Below are 20701 nucleotides of genomic sequence, written 5' to 3'. Positions count from 1 at the left end.
CGTTCCAAAGGAGAGATTCTAAGCCAATGAGGGGGCAGAGAGGTATTTGCGCTATCGCGGCTCCGCCAATCCTGGAGAAACGAGGCCGGGCTGGGTCCTGCGCCGAAAGGGCTCCCACGTTGCCCGGCCTCGATTGGGGAACCGGGTGTTGTAGTGCGTCTCTTTCGCCGAGACTTCCCCTCCGGCCACGTGGAAAGGATTGGCGTGGCAGCTGGTCCACCTTTCACAGATTGCTGCATCATGCGCCTAATCCCTCAGACACAACCAGTGAGGTATCGGGGGGAGGGGAGCGCCAGGACTAGCTGTATGGGCGCTCATTCGTAGCATCTTTCCCAGGTTTCGACGGCGGGTTGATTTTTTTATTTTTAAAAAAAGGTTCCTAAACGTTTGAGAGACACGTATGTCACCATATACGATATGGAGAGCCAGTCAATTTCAGAAGTCACATTATAGTATATGTTTCTGGAAAATTAAGAAGAGGGTAGTTGGACTGTAGGAAAAGACTGATGGAGAAACACACCCGGTTTTCTCTTAGACCTCGGCTTCTCTTGCCTTATGGAAAAGCAGCTGTTTCTTACCGCTACCTTCCCCGATTTGTCGTAGAAAAATTCTTGGACTACAGTGTCTTGCAATCTAAACCAGCTCAAGGTATTACAGACACTGGGAGGGAATGTCCAATTTGTGGAGTTAGCACGCTACAAAAGAGCATCTGAAAAATATTAAGATGGCTGGGCTGAAAATGCTTCAGGTTAAGAATCATTTTTAGGGGCCGATAAACAGTTTTGTAGTCTTCGGTAGAGATAATGCGCTAGGAAGGAATTGACGGTGAATGGGCTCTTGCTCCTCTGGGCTTGGTTGCTTTCTGCAGATGTTTCATTACCTGGCTAGGTAACATCATTGCTAAGGAGTGGAGTTCACTGACTGAGCTCAGAGAACACCAAGGACTCCACAGTCTCTTCTGTCAGTGTTTATATGTAGCCCAGGGATGGGATGCTGCCAGTTCTGCCTGGCTCTATAGAACCGGCAGCTCTGAAGGGCAGCAGACACCTAACCTAATTCTGTGTTTGCTGCTGTTTGGCCGACCCACCCACCCGGGCTCTTACCTGTCTTTTATTTCCTGCTTTTTCAACCTCAGCTGCTTCATGTGGCACAGCTGAGGTTGAAAAAGCAGGGAAAAAGTGGCTTTTCAAATGCTATGCACCCACCTGCAGCTACTTTCAGCTGTCTGGGTGGCACAGCTTAAGTGTTTTTACATGTGCATGCGCGCACAAAATGCAGTCACCGAACCGGTAGTAACACTGGTTAAATCCCACCCCTGATGTAGCCCCTTGCCCTGCCAGTCTTAAATAATATAATTTTATTTCCTTTCTGATTATTATCTGGTGCTGTTTCCTGCTTTTTTATAGTAGGCTCTTGAAGGACATTGGGTTCAGGCTTGCATATTTTTAAAAAAAATTAAAAGAACTCAATTAAATTTCAAAATAGCTTTTTATCCTGATGACCTGATATGCAAACTACTATCACTTCTGGGCAAATTCTCCAAAACTACAATTTTTGCAGTCCTCAGGATTTTGTTCCAGAGTACAAAATCAGGGGAAATCAGCAATTTCAGGATGTTTGATGGGTTTTTTTACTTGTTTTTTTCTTCTTTAAAAAACTTTAAACAGTTCTGTATGATTTTTTTAATAGTACAGAACTGGGATTCTGTGAATTTCTACAGTATTGGAAGATAGGTATTTTTGCTGTGACTCGCACATATTGGCTATCAATTAACCCAATGCAAATTTCTTATCTATTGGAAGAGACCACCACTAATGTATGGAAACATTTTTACTGGATGTTAAAGAATTGCAACTATGGTACTTAAGGCATTTTTGCACTGTCACATTAAAGTACTAACCATCTTGAAATGGTAGAAAACTATAAAAGTTCTAGTCTGATTTGCTGATCCCAAAGCTATCGTGAACTCCATTTTGTTTTCTTACCAGCTGCTGTGTATGTTCTGCATACAACAAAGTCAAACTTTACTGGTTAAATTCCTTGGCTATATTGGCTTAAATATCACCACAGGAACAATATTCACTACTAAGAACAGAGATGCAATGATGTGCAAGTTTTGACTGATGCTGACTCATCTCTCCTGTGTTTACCCTGTTGGTCAAAATAAGACTTGTACAAAGATGGAGCAGAAGTGATAAAAATAAAGCAGGAGAGTTGCCTATCCCAAAACTCAGCAGTTCCCCTTCCCTGTTGTTGGGAGTATTGTGGGACCTGCAAGATAAGAGAGAAAGCTTTGCTGGTAGCTCCCCCAGCCTAACCAAAAGCTGTTTGGTTGACTGTAGGGACGTAAGGGCTATAGCCACCTCTGGCTGTTGTGTTAGTTCACAGTATCTGGAGCAAAGCAACTATGGTGATAGAGAACTGGGCTTAGGACTTGTGAAACAACCAATAGGAGTGGATTGATCCCCTTTCCTGCAGCTCAGTTGAGAGTGATCTTCTAAGAGTTTCTGCCAGTTTTGCTTTGTTTTGGGTGGGGACACTTATTTAAAACCAGAACAACTGGAAAGATTTTTTTCAGCCATGAGCTAAGAATGAGTTAAAGGCAATATCATGGGACCTGGTTCAACAAAGAGATTGCCAAGACATATTCATTTCTTGGCTAGTTGCAAATGATCTCCCTGATTTTTTAAAATTTCATTTGTCTGCTGAAGTTTCTTGTCTTTGTGCCTTGTGATAACATAGGTCCTTTGCTTTATTGTGCAACATATAATTCAACTTACCAACAATTGATTAAAATAGATGTCTGTGTACTGGTTTTGCCACAATTTGAATTGCTGGTTGCCAAGCATTTCTGGAACCTTCTAAGATTCTTAGTTAAGAGTGACCGTTTCTCAACAGCTATTAAAACTTGGGAACTTAATTTCAGCGGAAAAATGCAGTTCTGCGAAGCATAGGTACGTGTCAGTGAGCATGTGGATTAGAAAGATCAAGGAATCATTGTTTATTTGGATTTCAAAAGGCTAATGAAGCCTCTCATCAAAGATTTCTATGCAAACTTCCTCTTTTGTTAAACAAAAATCTGAAAGTTAAAAAAAAGTTATTTCACTATACAAGTAGTGGAAGCCAACTCAGCCAATGTATAATAATTAGTGGCTTGAACTCCAGTAATCCAGACTAATAAAAAGTTCTTCAGCAGTTTTAACACTTTAAATAATGCAAATAAATGGTTAAACTATTAAATGCAGTGCTGCCAAGTATATAATGGACATTATAGCTTTAAAAAGACAGATTCATATCATGAAGGATAGGCCTATTAATGGCTATTTGTCTTGGTGCTAGTATGAGTTGCTAGGGGAAACACCAGTAATTATAGTGCTTCTGACAATTGAAGTTATCAGTAGTTTTAATAGCTGTGATGGTGTTTCCCATAAAACCATAAGCAACAATGGTATATGATAATGATCTTGAGAGACCAGGAGGAAGAGCCCCCAACAATGATTCGTTAACAAAACTTGAGTCCGAAGGAGGAGGGGTGATGAAAACGTTCCTAGTTTTCTGGAGAATGAAAGGGAAGAGGTACTTTGACATTTGCAAAATTGATGTTAGCCTTGCTAGGTATCCAAACTAAGCACAACCAGGTGTACTAGTTACACCTTTATTGTGAAGTTAAAAGAATCTGGCGAATCTGAAAATACTTCCATCCCTAATGGAGTCTTAGTGACATCTAGCATGTCTGGGCAGAAGCCATGTGTTTCAAAGTTTTTTGTGCTTTTGAAAAATAATAGCCTACAGTATAGTTCTAAAGATGGCAACCTCAGATGCCAAAGAGGAGCTTAAAAATTCTACAAATCTTTTAAAACTATTAAACTAAAATGGTGTGTCACAACTTCTGAGGTTGAAGATGAGGGGTTTGCACCCATTGTATTAGAAATGCCTCTCTGAACTTTATATTATACTCAATTACATTTTAAGTTAATGTTCTATCATTCCCCTATAATCTTTCAGTATGTTGGCATAAGAAAGAATATTAAACAGCTTTTATTATAATTTGGTTATGTGGGAAGTTACAGTGGCGTGAATTACCTTTTTGTAAGAGGGGAAAATCATGTTTATTACTTGACCAGGAAAAAGGTAAAGATCTGCATTTTCAAGCAAGAGGTTTATAATCTTCATAATCTCAATGTGTCAATATCTCTAGAAAAAAAAACAGTGGTCTATATAAGATATACTCCAGATCAGTTTACTCTATTTTTTCAATAATTTTCAAAGAAAAAGTTAATTACATTGTTAATAGGCATCTGTGTAAATATGACAAGACAGGAAAGAGGTAGTTTACATCTTTCAGAATATTTTCTAGACAGGATGCATGCCCCCTAAATTACTAACATTCTCTAAAAAGAAACTTTTAGAACATTACAGGATTTATCACTCTCAGGTGATAACCCTAAACTCTGGAGAGATTTTACAAGTAGCTAGAAATACCAACTGGAACATGAACTTTTTGGCTAATATTCTTCAGAGCTACCATTGTACTTACTATTCCTAGCATTGTAAATCTGTCTAATGAACAGGGTATGTAAATAAGAATCTACTATGTAGGAAAAACTGAACACAAAAGGAAGGAAAAAAAATCTTAACATGGGAAATCACATCAGACTATCCAGAAGGAAGGAGAGATTTGAAGGGCCATCAGGATACTCACATGAAGGAAATAGAATCACAGAACGGGGCAAGGGATGAAAGAGTGATATATGGATTTTAAAACTATGCAAATGAACTATATGATTCATTCTATCTTAAAGAATTCCAAAGAGCCCTTACTGACTACATGTACATGGAATTGGAAAAAGTGCTCAAAAATAAATAGGGCAGAGGAAATGCAGACCAATTCTGATCAAATGAATTGGCTGGCCAGAGAATTTCAAAAGCTGAATTAAGAGGACTACTGCAGCATCTTTGATGGAATGGGGGTTTACATTGCCCTATCCAGCAATATTTTTGTGGCAGCCTTCTCCAGAGCCAAACTTCTACTATTTAGTTGGATCTTCTAGATCTTGAGAATTAGAACTACTGTCTCCTAATCTTGTTTCTATTTATGTCTAATTTGTTTTTAATGGTCTTTGAAGAAAGTTTTGGGGTTCATTTGTTTTTTGTACACCATGCAAAATCACATTCCTGAGATAGATGGCATATATATTTGATAAATCAGTACCTATCCAGCTGGAACACTTGAATGTCTTCCCTGCAAGAAAGACTTTGGGACATCTTCACTTAGAAAACAGCCACTGAGGCGGAAAGTTATTGAGAGGAATAAAGCCACACATAAAATGAACAGAGAATTTTATTCCTCTCTCACAAAATGGTGGTAGGTCATCCAATGAAGCTGACTAGGGAGAGATTCAAAACAGTCTTTAAAAGAGTGCTTTTTCCCCAAAATGAATTGAGGAAATAATTAGCACCCTGGTAGTCTGTTACATTGGATGGCTTTAACAGCAAATTGATTAATTTCTGTACGTGGAGAACAGATCTAACAAAGGCTGTTGGGTTAGAAAAATCCAAGACCAGTTGCAGGTGATAGTGGTGGGAGATGATTATATCTCTTACCACTTCAGAGGCATCTGAAGGTTTATTATTATGAAAAATAGTGCAGGACTAATATCAACTTTGGCCTCATCCAGCAGGGCCATTGTTGTACAGGTGAAACTCGAAAAATTAGAATATCGTGCAAAAGTTAATTTATTTCAGTAATGCAACCTAAAAGGTGAACCTAATATATGAGATAGACTCATTATATGCAAAGCAAGATAGTTTAAGCTGTGATGTGTCATAATTAAGATGATTATGGCTTACAGCTCATGAAAACCCCAAATCCACAATCTCAGAAAATTAGAATATTGTGAAAAGGTTCGATATTCTAGGCTCAAAGTGTCCCACTCTAATCAGCTAATTAAGCCATAACACCTGCAAAGGGTTCCTGAACCTTTAAATGGTCCCTCAGTCTGGTTCAGTAGGAAGCACAATCATGGGAAAGACTGTTGACCTGACAGTTGTTCAGAAAACCATCATTGACACCCTCCATGAGGAGGGAAAGCCTCAAAAGGTAATTGCAAAAGAAGTTGGATGTTCCCAAAGTGCTGTATCAAAGCACATTAATAGAAAGTTATGTGGAATAGAAAAGTATGGAAGAAAAAGGTGCACAAGCAGCAGGGATGACCGCAGCCTAGACAGGATTGTCAGGAAAAGGCCATTCAAAAGTGTTGGGGACTTTCACAAGGAGTGGACTGAGGCTGGAGTCAGTGCATCAAGAGCCACCACACACAGACGGATCCTGGACATGGGCTTCAAATGTCGTATTCCTCTTGTCAAGCCGCTCCTGAACAACAAACAATGTCAGAAGCATCTTACCTGGGCTAAAGAAAAACAGAACTGGTCTGTTGCTCAGTGGTCCAAAGTCCTCTTTTCTGATGAGAGCAACTTTTGCATCTCATTTGGAAACCAAGGACCCAGAGTCTGGAGGAAGAATGGAGGGGCACACACTGCAAGATGTTTGAAGTCCAGTGTGCAGTTTCCACAGTCTGTGTTGATTTGGGGAGCCATGTCATCTGCTGGTGTTGGTCCACTGTGCTTCATTAAGTCCAGGGTCAACACAGCCATCTACCAGGAGATTTTGGAGCACTTCATGCTTCCTTCCGCAGACGAGCTATATGGGGATGCTGAGTTCATTTTCTAGCAGGACTTGGCACCTGCCCACACTGCCAAAAGCACCAAAACCTGGTTCAATGACCGTGGGATTACTGTGCTTGATTGGCCAGCAAACTCGCCTGACCCGAACCCCATTGAGAATCTATGGGGCATTGCCAAGAGGAAGATGAGAGACATGAGACCGAACAATGCAGAAGAGCTGAAGGCCACTATTGAAGCATCCTGGTCTTTCATAACACCTCAGCAGTGCCACAGGCTAATAGATTCCATGCCACGCCGTATTGAGGCAGTAATTGCTACAAAAGGGGCCCAAACCAAGTATTGAGTACATATGCATGCTCATACTTTTCAGAGGTCCGATATTGTTCTATGTACAATCTTTGTTTTATTGATTGCATATAATATTCTAATTTTCTGAGAGTGTGGATTGGGGGTTTTCATGAGCTGTAAGCCATTATCATCACAATTATGACAAATCACAGCTTGAACTATCTTGCTTTGCATGTAATGAGTCTATCTCATATATAAGTTTCACCTTTTAAGTTGCATTACTGAAATAAATTAACTTTTGCACGATATTCTAATTTTTTGAGTTTTACCTGTACACTAGCTGTTTTTAGGAATGGATTCCAGAACGATTAGTGCATGAATTATCCCATTTGAAAAGAATATTTTTCTCTTGAGATCAGCTGCATCATCTTTTCTAGCAAGTGTATATCAGACTTCATCTCTGTTAAGGCCAGGCAAATCAGTTTTGCCTGTTTTCAGTAATAAAAAGTATTAAGCAAGTGAGGTCTGAGTATTTTGTATTATATGCATTGTTATTTTAAAACACAGGAATTTGTCTCACGGTAACAACTACATTTCACTATCATGGCTGAAGATGTGAAAAAGCGCTTGCTTGAATATAATAAGATGAGGGACTCGAGATGTTTGCTAGAAGGAAAGAGTGAAATGTATTGGCTCAGGCCCCAGAAAAAACATTATCCTCAAAGTAATCGGGCTTCACTAGAGAACTACAAAGAAGAAAAACAGGAGTATGACAGTGGCAGGACATCCTGGATAAAAATAACTCCTCCTAATAAAGAAAAACGGCATTTTCCTGAAAAAAGTAAGTTTGCACATATTGCACTTCAAATAAATATTGAACTTCACACCTCTGTAATTTCTTCTTTAAATTAAGAGGAGGAATTCAGTTGTAGTGGGTCCATTACCCTATTGCTGCAAACTAAAATTTTATCGGTCCAGATATTTTGGTGTACTGGGTGTGTGTGTACACTATATATGTATATGATTGCATCACTTCTGCTTTTGTTGTTAAGCAAATCATGGGTCATTAACATTAAGTAAGATATTACATGACCACAACTTGGAATTTTACTGCTGTTTTCTCTATTTACTCTGTGCAAAAGGTGCTTTTTTTTTTTCAAGAGGCAACTGACTTTCTGTTTTTTTCTTTGAAGACATTTCACTTCTCATCCTTCAGAAACTTTTTGGATGAGAAGTAAAATATCTTCAAAGAAAAAAACAGAAAGTCCAGTTGCCTCTTGGGGAAAAAAAGCACCTTTGAGACAACCATGATTTGGATGACTGGGAATCTCCATAGACATTTACTCTGCTTGTTTGGAAGCTGGTTATGAAGCACACAGATGTCACTTATGTAACCATGGGGACATTGTGATGGCCATAAATGTGAGGATTGGTTGAAGAACCCTTTTTCCAAATGTAACTTTGAACTGTTGCTAAACAAGGAAATTAGTAAGCAAGGATTACCTATATGTACAGCATATACAATTAAACCCAGGTATATGGTAAGTATCTAGAGAGGCAGCTGTCTGAAAAGCATTTTCTGAAGGTCACATACTTTCCCTGAAAGGCTAACCTCTATAGGTGTAGACATCCTCTTCCTTCCAAAAACAATCAGAAAACATTTTAAATTATGTAATGGTGAGAATACCGGGAGATTAAAGATGACATTAAACCTAATGCTGTTCTGTAAATAAATTCCAAATTGGCTGCATGATTAAAAGCTTCCTTCCTAAATGCTTGTAGCATACATTAATGTTTCTATTGTTTCTCTGGTTGAAAGGAGACAATAAGGACAAATTATGTTCTCCAGCTATTTCCTTGGAGTCCTTGCAACAAAAATAGTTTGTAGTCAATAAACAATTCTCCTAGCATTCTTGACTATTTACCTGCATTGCCCCAACAAATGTGTCTGAAAATATGTTCTCTGGGTAGAAAACTATATATTATTTAATAAATAAATTTGAATATAGAAATATATGATACATAGAGGTCTCTCTATATCAGTGTCATCTTAATAGTATCTGACAGGCACCCTTCTTTATCATGCTCTTGGTTACCTCCTAAGGTCCACATGATCCCAATCCCTCATCTTTCAAGAATGCCTTAAAACTCTGGCACCTCCTCTAAGTGGCCATTTCTGGACAGATAATCAAAATGGCTTCCTCAGCACATCACAGGCCCAGAAAATTATGTTTAACTAGCTACTGTAAATTATAAGCCATATGTGATTGCTGGTGCTGTAATTCTTGTTTCTTTTATATTACTATTCTATAACTTTATTTGTCTTGTAACAATTCAGGCCAGATTAAATAAATTTATTTCCTAATTGTATCCCCATAGTAACAAACCTTTGGATGTGGTTGGGATTGGAGAGAATGATTGATCCAGAATTATTCAGAGGGGACTATGGTTGAATTGGGACTTGAACCTGGTTTCTCTAAACATTATATTACACTGATTTTCACACATTAAAACTATAACAAAAGAGCCAAATTAGTTTTTTAAGGGTCAATATTATTCTGCCAACGCATTAGTCAAAATCATTTCTGTTGCTTTTAGCATGTGCTCCAAAATACTGGGGGAACCATGGTCTCTTCTTTCATTATTTATTTATTTATTAATATAAATATATTTATTATTAATGTAAATCTATTGGCAGCCCAGTTCCAGTGGTCGCTCAATATGAATTAATGTATCTTGTGATGAAGCGAACAGGTATTCCATTTTACTGAGAATTCTTTGGTCTTAATCACCAACTTTTTTGTAAAACAAATATTGATGTTGAATATATAATAGAAGAATAAACTACTATGTTATTCCTATTCAATTTATATCAAAACACTATGGAGAGACCCAGTACTTCTTTTCCTAGCCCTAATTTTATCTCGCTTGGCTCATAATTACATTTCATTTTTATGATCAGAGGAAATGCTGCTTGAAGTAGCTTTTCACTTTAAACTGTTCATAGGTGATTTTATAGCCTTGCAATGATTTTTACTATTTGGTTATTTTCAGAGAAAGACATTGAAAAAATATGAACGACATCCATTACATTTTATCTCTTTGAGAAAGCATAGGATTTCTTTAAAAAAAAAGACTTGAGTTTTTACCTGAAATAAATACTAGAGTAAAATATGGGAACTTATGAATTACCCTCTTCTCCCTCGAGCGCTCGGAGCATCCAGAGACCGGGATGTGCTTCTGAGTCCTCTTCTTGCAGGCTGAGCTTTAGATGAGGAAACGCTCCGCCCCTCACGTGGTATCGCGCAGCGTCTCCCCAGTCTTTTGCTCAGCCTCGAAGAGTCAGGCTGTGTTTCAGAGAGCTCCTTGGCTGATCGCACATTTCTTTCCTATTACAACCCTCTCGTCTTGATAAGGTTTGCCTTTCCTTCCTCCTCCTGCGCAAAGGGTCTGGACTTAAGGGAAAATTTTCCCGTCCTTGGGGCAAAGCTGCGGGCGCAGCTGCGATAGCGCGGCCCCCCACCCTTATCAGATCGCTTCGCTGCCTCCGCGTTGCCTTGTGGCACGCGTTTTCTTTACAGCTGGATTCCCCCCACCTTAAACGCCGATCGGGAGGGTCATCGCCCCTAGGGCCCTAGGCGCTGAGCTGACCAGCAAAGCCCTCCCTTTCCGTCCCGAAGGCGTCCCGACGGTTCAGCTTGCGGCCGCCATTTTGGCTCCGCATCGTGGTCGGGCGCCATTTTGAAATTCTTAGCTGCGGTGAATTGGAGCCCCAGGCCTTGGGTCAAAGCTTAGCTGCCCATTTCTTCCACCTGGCTCGCTCTTTTATTACTTGTTGGCCTCCCGCAGCCCGTTTCGGGCGAAGTTGCAGCCCCCTCCGGTTTTATTTTTCTTGTCTGAGGCCTGCTGCCAGAGGCTCTTTCTTCTACCATAGGCCTCAGGTGTTTATTTGACTGATTGGCCTGTACTGAGATATACTGAAGTTCTCACTGTTACGGTTACTGTTTATAAAAATTAAAAAAAATAAAATAATAATAATAATAATAATAATAATAATAATAATTTTTGTTTTGTACAATAATATTTTTCGTAGATATATAAATATATACGGATAACCTGTATATACATTTGGTACAAAAGCATAATAAAGATAAAAAATCAATCAAAAGGAAAAGGAAGAATTACAAATTAGAGTATCTATTTTTCTGTACATACTATATTTCTTAGATACCTTACTGTTATCTCTGTACACAACAAATTCCAAAAGGGGAGAGGGCCAGCTTCACCTTCACCCGGCCTCATCCAGGCCTGATCTGGGCGAGCCAACCGCCTTTGCTAGTGTTTGTATCTAACATGGCAGACGACAATCCCTCTAAACGTCTTTCTTTGAAGGCTAAGGCAAAGTCCCACTACTTGCGCAGGCAGGACAAGGAACCTAAGGGCTCTAGACAGGACAAGGAACCTTCCAAGGCCGCCCAACGTGACGCCTTAAGGCGCCACAAAGCGTTGGAAAAAGAGTTTGACCGGCGTTCAAGGGAGTCCGCTCGGAGCCGTCAATACCTCCTCCTCCAAACCCTTCTACCTCTGCTCAATCTCTCCCCTCAGACCCCTCTTCCCTACCTAGGCGCAGTTCGCTTCAGGGTCTTCCGACCCCCGGACCTCCGACCAGACGGACCCCGAAGCCACCTTTACACCCACAGCCGCTGGTCTGCGCCACGATGAACCCTCTACCTCCGAGGTTCCACCTCACATCAGGGCTTGGATGGAATCAGCCATCCGCCAGGGCATAGCAGAGGGACTACAACACATGACCAGATCAGGCTTCTCTCCGCGAGCCTCCGAGCACAACTCGATATCAATCAGATCCCTTCCACAACCGGTCCCCCAGTTGATCAGGTACTCTCTCAGAGGGACAGCCCTCCTCCGATTGGGGCCCAGGTGGAGGAGGAAGGGGACTTTGGGGATTTCAGGGAAGAGGAAGAGGATTCCCGGATGGGATCCTCCCGCTACAGTGAACCCCTCTTAGAGGCTGACATCATGGAGGGGAGATGTCGGAGGACGAGGACCCTTCCCCCGACCAACCCTCCTTTGGGGGCTGTTCAAACCGCATATGTTCAAGTCCCTCCTCCTTAAGGCCAAGAATGTCTCTGGCCTTCTTCCCCAGTCCACTGCAGAAACCCCCTGTCCCAGAGGGCCCGGAAGACTCCATTTTCACCCAACCAGTGGTGGAAGCTGAGGTCATCCCATCCCCTCCCATCTTCGTAGATCTGGTAGCGAAGCAACTTACCTCCTCAGGGACCCCTCCCACTCCCTCTAGCCAAGACAAGAGATTCTTTAATCTCGATTCGGCTCTGTCTAACCTTCTGAATATCCCGGAGGTTGATGACCCCATTGTGGGTCTAGCCTCCTCCTCTACCCCTAGTGAGGCCCTAGAGGCCTTGAAACCTGAGGACAGGCGGGCGGAGCAGGCGCTACGCAGGGCTCACCTATCTGACGCCTGGGCCATTAAATCAGCTACGGCCGCCTCATTTTTCACGAGGTCCTCTATCCGCTGGCTACGTCAGCTCAAGGACCACATCCCTGCTTCCAATCTCAGAGCTCACCAGGATATAGCGAAGTTAGTGGCTGCAGCCGAGTTCTCGGCTGACGCCACTTACCAGTCGGTAAAATTTTCTTCCAGGGCCATCACGTCGCACGTCACGGCTGAGCGCATGCTATGGCTCAAACACTGGCAGGCGGACGTAAAGAATAAGGTCAAGCTGGCCACTGCTCCCATTACGGGAGATAAACTGTTTGGCCCAGCTTTGGAACCACTGCTGGTCGAGGGCCGCAGTAAGAGAAAGTATCTGCCCTCCCTTTTGAAGATCGGAGGCCAGGGGCTCTCAGCCCTTTCGGAGGAGCTTTCCATGCCCCTTCTACCAACCCCCTTCCCACCCAGATACCCCAGACCCCCTTCCTTCCGATCCCAGGACCGCACGGACCCGGGCGACAGATCCAGGCGCGGTGGCGGCTACAAGAGACCCTTTCGGGATCGGGAGGAAGGCCCTACCGCAGAAGGTAGAGCCTCTTCCTCCCCATTGGCGGCCGCCTCAGCCACTTCGCCGCCCAATGGGACATATCCACATCCGATGCATGGGTTAGGGACACAATCAGGTTTGGCCTCGCCCTGGAGTTCAGGTCCGCTCCCCTGATTGTTTCTTCCCATCCCCTCCTCAAGGGATCCCTCAAACGTGCACTAATGGATGCTGCCATCCATCATCTTCTTGACATCCAGGCCATTCAACCTGTCCCTCCGGATCAGAGAGGAAAGGGTTTTACTCCCATCTCTTTGTGGTGCCCAAACACTCTGGGGGTTGGAGAGCCATCCTGGACTTAAGAAACGGCTCAACCGTCACCTTATCCAGCGTAGATTCAAAATGCACACTTTGCAATCAATTCTTTTAGGCACCAGGCGGGAGACTGGTTATCTTCCATAGATCTTTCGGAGGCATACCTCCATATTCCAATCAGGCCTTCCCATTTCAAATTCCTCAGGTTCTGTCATAATAGCCTTCATTATCAATACGTGGCCCTTCCCTTTGGACTGGCCTCGCCCCCGGACCTTCACCAAGGTCCTGGCGGCCCTGGCGGCTCATCTCAGGAGCGTTCCCGTCCGCCTCCACTGCTACTTGGACGATATCCTTATTCTATCCCCGTCCAAATCCCAGGCAGTCAGGGATACCAGGGTCACCCTCTCCACCTTACAGGCACACGGGTTTCTAGTCAATTGGCAAAGAGCCACCTTACCCCTTCCACCCGAATCAACCACTTGGGTGCCATAATTGATTCGGTTTCTCAAAGAGTTTTCCTCTCCCAGGAGAGGTTCCTTAGCATTCAAGCCCTGGTCAAACAGATCAGGCGTTCAAGGAGGGTGGCCTTACTGGACCTCTCTAAATTGTTGGGCAAAATGGTGTCATGCATCTCTATTATTCCCTGGGCCCGTCTACACAGCAGATCCCTCCAGTGGTTCCTGCTCCCGTTCCAACGATCCGGAAGAAGCAACTCGAAGGCCAGAGTCAGGGTCCCTCCAAGGGTCCTCACGTCTCTTCTATGGTGGACCAATCCCGCCATCAACAGAGGCCACCTCTTCGCGGAACCTCAACGACTCACCGTCACTACGGACGCAAGCCTGTCCGGTTGGGGCGCTCATCTCGACTCGCTCTCGGCACAGGGCAGATGGTCGCCGTCCGAGCAGAGGTGCAGCATCAATTGGCTAGAGCTTCACGCTGTCCATCTGGCCTGCGCAGTTTTCCTCAGATCCGCAAACATCACGTCCTCGTTCTCACGGACAACGTCACGGCCAAGGCCCATATCAACAGGCAAGGCGGCACCCAGTCCATCCAGCTAATGAGGAAGCCGGCGCCTTTGCCGCTGGGCAGAATCCAACCTCCTATCACTAAAAGCCGAACACATCTCCGGAGTAGACAATACTCAGGCGGACTGGCTGAGCAGGGCCACGGTGGACCAGGCAGAATGGCGTCTCCATCCATCCCTATTCGAGGAAGCGTCCAGAATATTCGGCCTTCCGGTGGTGGATCTCTTCGCCTCCCGTCCAACACTCAGCTTCCACGGTTCTTCTCCCGGTATCCATCTCACACGGTCGGAGAATCACAACGCTCTGCGCTGCCCATGGCCCCCAGGGCTCCTATATGCCTTCCCTCCGCTCCCGTTAGTTCCCAGAGTAATACAGAAACTTCTTCAGGAGAGGGCAGACCTTCTCCTGGTGGCTCCCTATTGGCCCAGGCGACCGTGGTTTGCGGATCTCCGCAATTTATCGGTAGCGCCCCATGGAGGATCCCCCGGACAGGGTCTCCCTCTCTCAGGGGCCCCTTCTGCATCCGGAGCCTCAATGGCTCCAGTTAGCCGTCTGGAAGTTGAGCGGATCCGTCTGACTAGTGAGAATCTCTGAGTCAAGTCATCGACACTATTTTGGCCGCCAGGCGACCTTCCACTACACGAATTTATGATGCCACTTGGAAGGGGTTCTGCAAGTGGTGTAGCGGGTCTCAGGTTGATCCCCTCTCTCCCTCTGTGGCTCAGATCCTAGATTTTCTTCAGGAAGGCCTTCGTAAGGGGCTCGCACCTAACACCCTGAGACGACAAGTTTCTGCCCTCTCAACCGTGGTCTCCTGTGATAACTACGGTTCCCTTTCTCATCACCCCGAATTAGATCTTTCCTTAGGGGTGCCACCAACCTGTGCCCTCCCACTGTTCACAGGTTCCCACATGGGACCTCAACAAGGTCCTCGTTTCTCTCACACGTTCCCCGTTCGAACCTTTGAGGGATTCATCCCTTCAGTTTCTCACCTTTAAGGTAGTTTTTCTAGTAGCTATTACTTCTGCTCGTCGAGTTTCGGAAATAGCAGCTCTGTCAGTTAGGAGCGATCTATGTGTGTTCCACGCTGATCGGGTGGTCCTTCGTCCTGACCCCACATTCCTACCCAAAGTTAACTCTCCCTTCCATAGGTCACAGGAACTGGTTCTACCAAATTTTTGCCCTAGGCCCTCCAGGGCAGGGAGGTCCTCTGGCACACCCTAGATGTTAGAAGGGCCTTGCGTATATATATTAAGCGCACTCAATCCATGCGAAGGTCGGAATCCCTCTTCCTATCCTTTCAACCCAGGTCACTGGGGCTTAAGGTTTCTCCTTCCACCATCAGTCGCTGGATCAGGGCTACTATTGCGAGGTGCTACCTTTCCCATTCTCTGCCCGCTCCGGGTGGAATAACCGCCCATTCCACCAGAAGTGCAGCCACCTCGGCGGCCTGGGCCACACAAGCCCCCATCGCTGACATTTGTCGGGCAGCCACCTGGTCCTCTCCGTCCCCGTTTATCAGACATTATAAAATAGATACGTGCGCCTCAGCGGAGGCCTCTTTTGGCCGACGGGTCTTACAGAGGGTCATCAGTGATCCGGAGGGGCCTTCGGGCCAGACGGAGTCCCACCCGTAGGACAGCCCAGCTTTGGTATGTCCCAGTCTCTGGATGCTCCGAGCGGCTCGAGGAGAATGGGCGTTGGTTCTTACCTGATAGCGCCCCTTCTCGGCGGCCGCGAGGAGCATCCAGCCCCACCCTAATTTCTCCGTCTGGTGGGGACTCTTGCTTCAGCCAAGGAGCCAATAGTAGATTAGAAAGAATTAATAACCTCTCTTCTCGTTATCGCAAAAACTGGGAGACGCTGCGCGATACCACGTGAGGGGCGGAGCGTTTCCTCATCTAAAGCTCAGCCTGCAAGAAGAGGACTCAGAAGCACATCCCGGTCTCTGGATGCTCCTCGCGGCTCGCCGAGAAGGGGCGTATCAGGTAAGAACCAACACCCATTTTCAGATCAGCATCCTGTGAGCCAAGAAATCCATTTAGTTTGTTGGCTTGATTTAACCTTATCATCTGAGCATTCAGAAGCCTACCTATTTTCAGGAATACCTGTTCAAAACTATTTCAATGAAATATAGAAGCCTGGAAAATGTACAAATAAAATGGCCAAGAATCCTCAGTAAAGGTTGTCCTTTAGTTAGGCTTTGTTCTTTTATCTGAAGGGTTGTTCAACACAATGTAATTAAAATGCTGGAGTAGGACCTTGGGAATCCAAGATCACATCTCCTGGCAGTCAGAAGTTCATTAGATGACCTTTAGACAGCCACTCCTTCTAAGAGCTTATCGTAGAGGAAATGGGGGAGAATATGCTTACACATTATGCCTATGCTTCTAAAACTGTAATAGCTAGTTTAGTGGTTAAGGCATCAGTCTAGAAATTGGGAGACTGTGACTTCCAATCCCACCATGGGCATGAAGCCAACTGGGTAACCTATGGCCAGTCAATTTCTCTCAGTGCTAGGAAGGAGGCAATGACAAACCTCTTCTGAAAAATCTTGCCAAGAAAACTGCAAGGATTTATCCAGGCAGTCTCCGAGAATTGGACATGATAGAACAGAAGGGAAAAAACTAAAGGAAAAATGGGGTAAAAATCAAAAGCATTATTATTAAGGTTGGTTGCACATAGCCAGGTATTTAGATTTGACATTTTTATCCATCTATCAAGTCCTTCCCAAGGAACTATGATAAGCAGATGTGTTGTTTGATGTTGTGACCGACCAAGCGGCCAGTGGAGCTGGTGGCAGACTCGGACAGTGAGGAGGTTGCGGAGGAACATGGGCCAGTCCTGGAGTCTGGGGAAAGCTCTGACAAGCGCTCTGCATCAGAGGCAGAGATGGGGCCAGGGCCGTCCAATAGTTATCAGCTGCCTTTGGAATCAGAGATCAGTGGGGCAGAACAGCTGGAGCATGTTCCCGATGTGCACATGTGCAGAGCTGCCAGAAGGGAACAATTAAGGAAGAAGGGTCAACTCAGGAGTAAAGGCACAGGTGGATGGTGAATGGCCCCTCCCATAGGGAACAAAAAGCAAAAGGGGAGTGGTGTTTGCAGGAGACAATTAGTTCATTTAATTAGGGTGAAAATTTGTTCATGATTTCTTGTCAAGTATTTTTTGGTACAGCATTGTGTTTGGAAGCTATTGGCCTGGCAACTCTCTAAGCCTGATAAGCTCCGTGGTTGTAAATCACTTTTGAAAGACTGTTTGCCTGGACTTTGCTGGATGTGAATGATAGGAATTTACATTAGCCTAATAAAAGGGGTTTTTGTCAGAACAAGGAGTCTGCTTCATGATTTTGGTGAAGACTAGGTTAGAATATTTGATGGTATTAAAGATATTGTTCCAAGATATAAGCTATTTCAAAGAACTTGCCTTTTGCAATTTTGTTAATGCCAATGGTGTTCAAGTGGTACTCTAGATGTTTTGGGATTGTACCCACGATGCCTATTACAATTGGTATTACTTTTGCTTTCTTTTGCCACCATCACTGTATTTTGTGATTTTCTCCAGTTCTTTATTTTGCTGTCTCCAGGCACTGCCACCTCTACTATCCAAACTTTGTCTTTCTTATCAACAATTAAATCTTGAGGAATTATGTGGCAGATGTTTGCCTATTTGAATTCCAAAGTCTCAAATCATGTTAGCATCATCTTCTATTCCTTTGTCTATTTTTGGTCTCACTTCCTACTGGAAGGCAAATGGTATTTCTTGCAGATATTCCAATCATAATTATTGGAACTGTGCATTGCCATTGTTCGTATTTTTTTCAAAAGACAGCAAGAAAAGAGCAGTGGAACTTCCATCCACAGTTAAGCAGCTCTGTTGACTATATGAAATGTCTTTTAGAATATTTATATTTAAAGATATCAAATAATCTGCCTCTATGTATTCTTCTGAGAGTGGTGGCTATATATATTTGATAAATGATGTCTCTGTGTATCAATAAAGGATTGATAATATTTGTAACTTGGTTGGGATGAAGGGTCCTTGATGCTCTCTGAGCTGGGTGATTTCTTGCAGATATTTCAAAGTAATCTAGCACTGATGATGTTACCTAGTTTAGGTAATGAAATGTCTGCAATAAGACAACTTAGTTCAGAGAGCACCAAGGATGTTCGATGTCTCTGTGTGTACTCTAATGTGTGTGTGTGTATAAATACTTCATTGCCTAAGAGTAACTAATAAGACACTGCAAGATCATTATGGCTTATTTGTCACACATTGTCCCATTAATACCACATCACTCCCTGGCAGAGTGGATTGGATTATTCTGATAAGAAACGGACATCATGACATAGATGGTTTCAGAAGTCTTGTATAACTTGTGTTTATACACATTTCAACTACCATGACAAGTTGTAAGATTTTTGCATTGTTAACTAATGGCAAGAAAACATTTATATAACCAGATGATTCTGTTTTTCACTTTGTATTTATCTTTCAGACAATGCAATTTTTGGATGAGAAATCTTATTAGAAGCAGTTTCTCTGCTGGAGTACTGAAGTTGTATGCATTTTGCCTAACTGAAAAAGCAGCTGTATTGTGTATGTACGCATGTACACATACAAACTTAGCTACACAATTATGATTAATTTTTAAAATGGATTTGCATGGATTATACAAAATAAAACATAGTATGAAGAAATAAATGTCCTTCATTTCAGTATTTTTTCAATATTCCCCATAATATCATATAAGGCTGGTCAGTATCATTATATAATGCTGGTTTTCCCCAAGTTACTGAAACATACAGAAAAAATTGGAGTCACAGATTAGTTCTCAGTTTAATGTATTATTATGTTACACTATCAAAGCTTATTCACATGGTAAAATTTCCAAAGTTTCCTTAAAGGTTGTCCGCACTAGTTGCTACCATGCCTGAACAGAATAATTTTTGACAGCTGTACTTTTTTAAAAAAAAATAAGTCTGGCTATAGTTACATCATTTTTTCCATTCACATTTAAAATAAAATAAAAGAAGCTGAGTGGTATCATTTTTTAAAAAAACACATTTCTACTAAGTTTTATTCTTTTCTATGCTGCATAAAGTTCTTGGGTATTGTGCTTTTTTAGCGCTGATGAAAGGTATAAAAGTCATCAGAATGCAAAATAGCTACTAAGATTTTATTTTAATTTTGAAACTGGTTGTTGTGCTTGTATATAACTTAGTCTGTATGAATTTTATTTTACTTCATTAGATCAGTGTGTGCATGCGTGTGTGTGTTTCACACAAAAGTATGTATATACACTAAGACCTGCCAGCAAGAAGGTCACAGGTTTTTTGGTAGAAAAAGAGGAAAATTGTCCAATGGGGGGACATCGTAGCCTTCAGTCCTGAGTAGTTTGCAAACTTGCTAAGACTTGTGTCTGTCTTAAGTTAGTTTAAAGTCTAGCTGCCACAAGCAGAGGGCAGGAGCAGTTTAAACAACAAGTTCAGATTTGTCCATCAGGTGGAAGGTAGCACTGGTGTCTCAAACCTCAGTTATGGGGGATAAACACACAGGAAGCTCCCCCTACCCCATCCCCAGTAGGTACATCTATGACAGCAGAAATTATCAGGGTGCTAACTCAAACTGCAAAGTAGGGTCCATGGTTGGTGCGAAAACTCAGAGGGTTTCTGTGAGGAGCAACTTCAGACCTTGCATTCCACTTATAGGCTTGCCCATTCTTGTGGCAAAAACAAGACAGGCTAGAGAGGCAGAGTAAAGCACCATTTCCTGATTTCCGTTCTCCCAATGTTTGCAACCCAGCTCATGTCATTTTTTCAAAAACCTACATTATTTGAGCTTACTCTGTTCTTGCTGACCACAGCTAGTATTCGATAATATGCATTTCAGTGTAATGTAAAAAATACACTTGTATTTTTTTAGAGGTATATGCACCCATTTAACCATGAGAAAAACTTTTGAACTTCATTGAAACAAGTTCAAAGACTTTTCTGGACAGGAATCTCATTCCTTTCAAGCCAAAAATAGCCCTTTGAAGATAAAGTTCATTCTGTTTATTTAAAAACTGTTCTGATATTGTGATAGCAATGTTTCCAGCCTCTCAGATAAATTCCACTAAATGCTTACCACTACATCTTGTATATCAGTCTTAATGAAATGATTTGAGACTGGTTACTGAAAGCCTAGCTTTTTTTTTAAACCTTAGATACTGGCACAGTCATTATTTCTTACATCTTACCTTCAAGTGCTTTCTCTCTTCCGGAAGCTGAAAGTGATCTTAAAATACTGATCCATCTCCAGGGATAAATGAAGATAAAAATATGGAGGGACATAATTTACATCTGTGGTATCTGAAGCCTAGAGCCACAATTA

General features: G+C 42.9%; 2 protein-coding genes across 3 annotated transcripts in view; both read left to right on the top strand.

Moving 5' to 3' along the window:
• Positions 1-26: 26 nt before the first annotated feature.
• Positions 27-20701, top strand: part of NSL1 (NSL1 component of MIS12 kinetochore complex) — a 54689-nt gene continuing 34014 nt past the window's right edge. Inside the window, exon 1 of the mRNA XM_087963673.1 lies at positions 27-272. Within this exon, the coding sequence (XP_087819799.1) occupies positions 27-272 (246 nt within the window). The remainder of the gene's footprint in view (positions 273-20701) is intronic.
• On the top strand, positions 134-19030 carry SPATA45 (spermatogenesis associated 45). Of its 2 annotated transcripts, none has more exons than XM_087963701.1 (3): positions 134-272; positions 7540-7813; positions 18825-19030. In XM_087963701.1, exons 2-3 carry the CDS (start codon positions 7576-7578, stop codon positions 18842-18844), a joined length of 258 nt encoding a protein of 85 aa, XP_087819827.1. In that variant the 5' UTR covers positions 134-272; positions 7540-7575; the 3' UTR covers positions 18845-19030. The 2 variants fall into 2 exon arrangements, with proteins under 2 accessions (XP_087819827.1, XP_087819831.1); XM_087963705.1 differs by having other exon boundaries at positions 217-336.

The sequence above is a fragment of the Notechis scutatus genome, chromosome 1, assembly GCF_049901735.1.
Source record: "Notechis scutatus isolate UNSWTSFEM ecotype Mainland chromosome 1, rNotScu1.2, whole genome shotgun sequence".
NCBI lineage: Eukaryota > Metazoa > Chordata > Lepidosauria > Squamata > Elapidae > Notechis > Notechis scutatus.
The sequence above is the reverse complement of the archived record's forward strand: the minus strand, read 5'-3'. Positions and strand labels throughout refer to the sequence as shown.

What these genes read in the sequence shown, in the direction of transcription:
- SPATA45 (XM_087963701.1), top strand. Translation starts at nt 7,576, where the DNA reads ATGGCTGAAGATGTGAAAAAGCGCTTGCTTGAATATAATAAGATGAGG. An exon ending in ACGGCATTTTCCTGAAAAAA is followed by an intron (nt 7,814 to 18,824) that starts GTAAGTTTGCAC and finishes TTTATCTTTCAG; the next exon opens with ACAATGCAATTTTTGGATGA.